The sequence below is a fragment of the Pinus tabuliformis genome, chromosome 9 (assembly GCF_031772625.1).
Source record: "Pinus tabuliformis cultivar Carrire ecotype Pingquan chromosome 9, CPIR1, whole genome shotgun sequence".
NCBI classification, from domain to species: domain Eukaryota; kingdom Viridiplantae; phylum Streptophyta; class Pinopsida; order Pinales; family Pinaceae; genus Pinus; species Pinus tabuliformis.
The window spans coordinates 1,633,178,849-1,633,184,223 of record NC_142307.1 but is presented as its reverse complement, the minus strand read 5'-3'; the positions used below and the strand labels follow the sequence as shown (position 1 = coordinate 1,633,184,223).

The 5,375-nt window shown below is 33.1% G+C and overlaps 1 protein-coding gene across 1 annotated transcript; it reads right to left on the bottom strand.

Annotated features, from left to right (window-relative positions):
• Nucleotides 1–2,013: 2,013 nt before the first annotated feature.
• On the bottom strand, nt 2,014–3,012 carry LOC149155092 (uncharacterized). Its single transcript, XM_089444316.1, has 4 exons — nt 2,899–3,012; nt 2,681–2,768; nt 2,455–2,507; nt 2,014–2,310 (listed from the first exon to the last, which is right to left on the bottom strand). Exons 1-4 carry the CDS (start codon nt 3,010–3,012, stop codon nt 2,014–2,016), a joined length of 552 nt encoding a protein of 183 aa, XP_089300442.1.
• Between the last annotated feature and the right edge of the window lie 2,363 nt (nt 3,013–5,375).

The following is a 5,375-nucleotide window of genomic DNA, read 5'->3' as shown; positions in this document are numbered from 1 at the left end:
GACAGCAATACAGGATAGAGTTTACCTGGCAACAGAGTATTCCCTGCGGCAGAACCGATGGTAACATGGAAACCCGGCTGAAAACCAGGACGACAGAGGAGCGGCATAATGAAACTGTCAGGAATAAAAGTCGGAAAGGCAAGGAAATTATGAACGAGGACCACCCAACTGAGATTTGGGAGATTGAGGACGAGTCCGAGGAGGAGGCGCCCCGAGGCGAGGGGAACAAGAGGTCTTACTCTCAGGACGGATTAGCAGACGAGGAACAGCAACAGATGAAGGACAACCACCCTGCTCCGCAGGCGGCGAAGGTTAGGCGTTACGGCATGAGAAGAAGAGACAGGGGTCTTGGCAGCGGTTTGGATTCGGGCAGTAAAAGAGGTCGGGGACAGAGCAGGAAGATGCATGAGGAAGGTGAGAACTCCAGGCAGGACGCGGGACCTGCCAAAAAAACAAGAACGACGGTGAATCAGAGAGTTCGTCGGGCAGAGAGGGCTTATCAGCAGAACACCAATCCAGAAGTTAGAAGAATCACGCAACACCTGGAGGAGGAGTCTCTCCAAGACCAATCTGATGAAGAAATGGAGGACTGGGAATTCCTGTTGCATGATCTAGGCCACACCAGGGGAAGAATGTCCCTGTTTAAACAATCTCTGCATATTTACTGGGTTATGAAAAGGCTGCTGGCAAGGGCTCTAGAACAAGTTGCTACGGAGATGGTGGAGATTGCGTAGGGTGGCCCTGAGATGCGCAGAGAATTGAGTTTCATCCGCATTGCTCTGGAAAGGCAAGAAGAGAAATTAGATGAAATACAACAGTTGCTGAAGGGAGTTCACCAGGGTGCAGATAAAGGAGCAAATCAGCCACCAGCAACGAACGATGTTTGATAAGAGATATGTTCAGGAAAGCTCATAGTCTTACTAATTATAGTTTTTTGCATGTTTTAGATAGAGAAGTTTATTTCTTGCGGACTAGTAGAATTAGAAGATCTCAAGACTGTCTTGTTTATCTTGCTAGGATTATCAGACTTTGGGCCTTTTATTTTTGGTCGGCCATTAAAAACTATAGATGGCTTAAATACTCGGTTTCCCCATGTGGGCGAGTTTACAATGTTTTTGATACTATGTAATGTTTTATTTTCTATCCAGTAATAGAAAGAGTACCACCTCAGCTTACAAAAAAAAAAAAAAAATCCTAAATCTATTTGATAATATTTAAATAGTTATTGATAATCATAAAAACTGATAATAATTAACCCTATGTATACAAACACTAAAATAAATATTAAAAATACTAATATTATTATGAGTTTATATTATTATAATAATATTAATATAATAATCATAAATATATAAGAATATAAGAATATAGTTGTTATTATTTGTATAGTTATTAATTATCATAAATAATAAATAATTGCTCTTTATTGTTGTCATTATAATAATATATTATAATAATATTGATTATATTATTATTATAATAATAATTATATTTGTATATTATTATAATATAATAATAATAATAATAAAATATTATTATTATTATACAATATAATTGTTATTATTTTTTTATAATATTATAATATTAGGTTATTAAATAATATAAAAATAATCTAGTATTATTATGAGCTATTCTTATTATTAATTAATATATATTAAGAGTTTATATAATTATTATAATATTAATATAATATTTATGTAGTAATATATATAAATAATTTGGTTGTTAATATTTATATAATTATTAATAATCTTATATAGTTATTTATATAGTTATTAATAATCCTAAATACTCATAATAATTATTAATGTGGTTGATATAAGCCTATTGACCTATATCAACCACATTAGAAAATGTAGTTGATATATATGCTTGATATATGCTTATCAGGGGTATATCAACCATATTTACCTTGGTAAATATGACTGTGCTAATACTGAGAAAAAGAGGTAGGGTGGAATTTTGGAAGGCAACACTATGGGCATATCAACAAGAAGCTAGATCATAAAATAATTAATTAGTACGAATGGTGTCATTGAATTTGATAATAGAATTAGTGCCAGAAAGGGATTCTGTGTTGGCAACTGCATAACCACAAGAAAATCTGAACTTGCCAGTTCCTCCCACCACGGCAAACTCGTGGTGCGGTTGAGTGAACCTGTACATTCCCTGGAACTCCAGAGTGTTGCTCCTATTACAGAGTGTTGGAAGCCTAGTTACAGGATTTTTATTCACATACGTCCCTTGTGCTCGACCTATAATATTATTGGAGTCGGATTCGGTGATTCGAGTTGTCTGGTTATAACGTTGCTAATAGTTACAATGGTTCCAAACTTTCACGTGTTTAAAGACGAGCCATTCAATTCCGCAACTGGGACGGTCGTCACGTTTCTTCCACTCAGACGATCATGCATGTAAAACACCATGTTTACTTCACCTTCACCTGCAAAATACCATGTTTACTTCACCTTCACCTGCAGCAAACAAGAGGACAGTGGCGATGATTGCTGAAAGAAAAAACGTGGGACCCATCGAACCAGAATGGAAGAAGTTACAATCGTAAATGTCTAAACACTATGAGTAATTGTGTGAGATAGTATAAAATTGGTCACGAATAAATAGTAACTGCGAAATATTCGACAACCCTTGTCTCGATTGCAGATTCTCATAACCTACTTACGTGGTTGTTTGGTCCCACCTCTCGATGTGTGTTTATAGAGATGGACGTTGACATCCATTATCGGAATTGTCGTCCGAAACTTTTGCAACTGCAAGGCAATGGTATGTTACCTCTAACATCCGTCATTGTCACCAAACTGTCTAGAAGCATCTGACATCTGTCATTGTCCCCGCGCCATCCAAAATGGAGCTTGAGGCATGGAATTAAATTCAACGTACCCAGCTATAGCGACCCTGCAACTCCCACCTGTGTAAAGCGACAAACGCAGTGAAATGGTTGATGATGCAATTGGAATTATTCTTAACAGAGGCAAAGGCGGAGGCGTGTGTCATACTCAAACATTTTATATCAATTATATTTCGTATCACCTTTGGTCATCCGCCACACCCAAAGTTGAGAGGGTGGGCAACCTTTCCTTTAGTTTAATTTAAAAGCCTTCACTCACTTATGGATGCTTACTAAATTAGGGATTTATTTATTTATTTTTAATGATCAGATTTTTTTTATTCATTAGCGATTAGTATTGATTAATGGAAAACACAGTTTTTTTTTTTTTTTTTTAATATTTGTATTATTTAAAAATTTAATCATCGTTAATATTGTGATTTTTATTAATTATTAATTTAGAAAAATTATTTAAAAAAAATTTATATTTTAAAAATTTATAAAAAATTACTAATATATAAAAGTAATATTATATATATATATATATATATATATATATATATTTCAATTTTCTAGTTTTAAGATGCATTTTACACCTTAATTTGACGAAGATTTGTAATTCATTTTTTTCTCTACCTTGAATTGGTATATGTCCCTTTTAAAATAAAAATGAAATAGTTTTAAATAAAAAGCAATGTCAAATATAATTAAAAATGTAATTATTTCAATTTTTAATATTAAATTAATATGTAGCATTAAAAAATAAATTGAGTTATAATTAAAATATTTCAATCAAAAAATTATGATTAAAACATTTTAAGTATTTTCACTATTCTACATTTTGGTCCCTTTTTAGGTATATTTTTTAGTCATTTGAAATCTAGCAAACATTTATTTGAATTGTAAGTTTAAGTTGTGTATTCTACACAATCCAAGTGCTCAAGGAAATTTTCAAGGCATTAATTCATGTATACAATCAAGAATGCAATTTAAACAATGAAAAATGTTATATTGCACTCTAAAAGTGATTCACACCTCAAGAGATTTGATCACTATCGACTCATGAGAGCCCACTTACAATAAAATTGAGTGAGGATAAAAATTAAAGGACTACAGAGGTTTGTTTGATTACTGGGATTATGTTTTCAAGAGCACTTTTCATCATCTAATTATAGTCCATTGTTTAGCATTAGAGACATTAAATGGTTATATGTTTCCTTAAGAAGTACTTATGTTCTTCAACCTTCAGTTCCTAAATTTTGTAGGAGAATCCACACTTTACAATTAAAAGACAAAATTCAACTGGGAGGAAAATAAAATGCTAAAGTTTTGTTGGATTACTAGAATTATGTTTACAAAATCACTTTACAAGCTTTAAACATAGTACATTGTTTGCATTAAATGCGTCAAATAAATTTGCAGTTCTTTAAAAAACACTTTCGTTCTTCAACCTTTAGTGACTAACCTCTATAGGGAATCCACACTTTTGCAATGAAGGAAATATGAAAGTTGAAGAACTAAAATGACAGTGAATCCAAATATTTATTTGCAAAACATAAATAGAAATGCAAATCTATCTAATTAGCTAATGTAACTAAGAAATAAAGGAATTTGCAACACAACCTATGTAGACGACCCTACCTAATAACTTGCACTACAAAGGAAAACTATAGTATAAGTACTTGCTATAAAATAAAACTTAGAATAGCATAATTTATATTAAAAGAGGAATACACAAGTTCGCACTGCAATTATAAAGACAAGCTATAGAGACTCGACATGGATCCACATATGCTTGGTCATTAAACTACAATATACACAAACATTGACCTTATAGGGGTTATATAATATAGGGGAGGGTGTATTTAACCGTGAATAGCTCTTGAGGACACACAAAGTTGTTAATTATTTACAACCCAAAAAAAGAGTAGGGCATAATGCCATTGACAAATAAAACTCTCGCTGACATGGGTAACTACTTGTATGTCAGCATAGGATATTTTCATGGCATGCATGAAAATATCCATTTCAATTTCCAAAACCTCGAAGTTGATTAAATATTCAATTGTTGCTATGTTATATGAAATTATGCCTTGCGTTTGACTGGAGCATTAACTGTGAGTTGGTGCCTTCCTTGTCTAACATAGGAGCCATCTCAAGCCACCAACATTGATCCATCTCGAGCCACCCAAAAACAAAAACCATGTGGCATATTTTACCTTGGGGATGCATAGATATGACATCTATTGATTTGGGTAAATATATCTTAACTAGGGTTACATGATTCGATACTCATATTAAAGAAATCAAGCCCTAGCTCAAATAAATCATTAAAATTAAAGGAGAAGCACTGAAATTAACAACGTCACACATCATCAGCATGTGATGACCATAATGCAAGTGATTGTGACAAAAGGGGAATGATAATAAGCTATAACAAGGAGTAGAGAGGGAAAAACCCACACTTTCGATAGTACTAAAGTATTGAAAATGAAGGCTCAACGTCTTCCCCACACTTGAGACTTTGCAA

What these genes read in the sequence shown, in the direction of transcription:
- LOC149155092 (XM_089444316.1), bottom strand. Translation starts at nt 3,012, where the DNA reads ATGACACACGCCTCCGCCTTTGCCTCTGTTAAGAATAATTCCAATTGC. An exon ending in TGCAGGGTCGCTATAGCTGG is followed by an intron (nt 2,769 to 2,898) that starts GTACGTTGAATT and finishes ATTGCCTTGCAG; the next exon opens with TTGCAAAAGTTTCGGACGAC. An exon ending in GTGAAGGTGAAGTAAACATG is followed by an intron (nt 2,311 to 2,454) that starts GTATTTTGCAGG and finishes TGTAACTATTAG; the next exon opens with CAACGTTATAACCAGACAAC.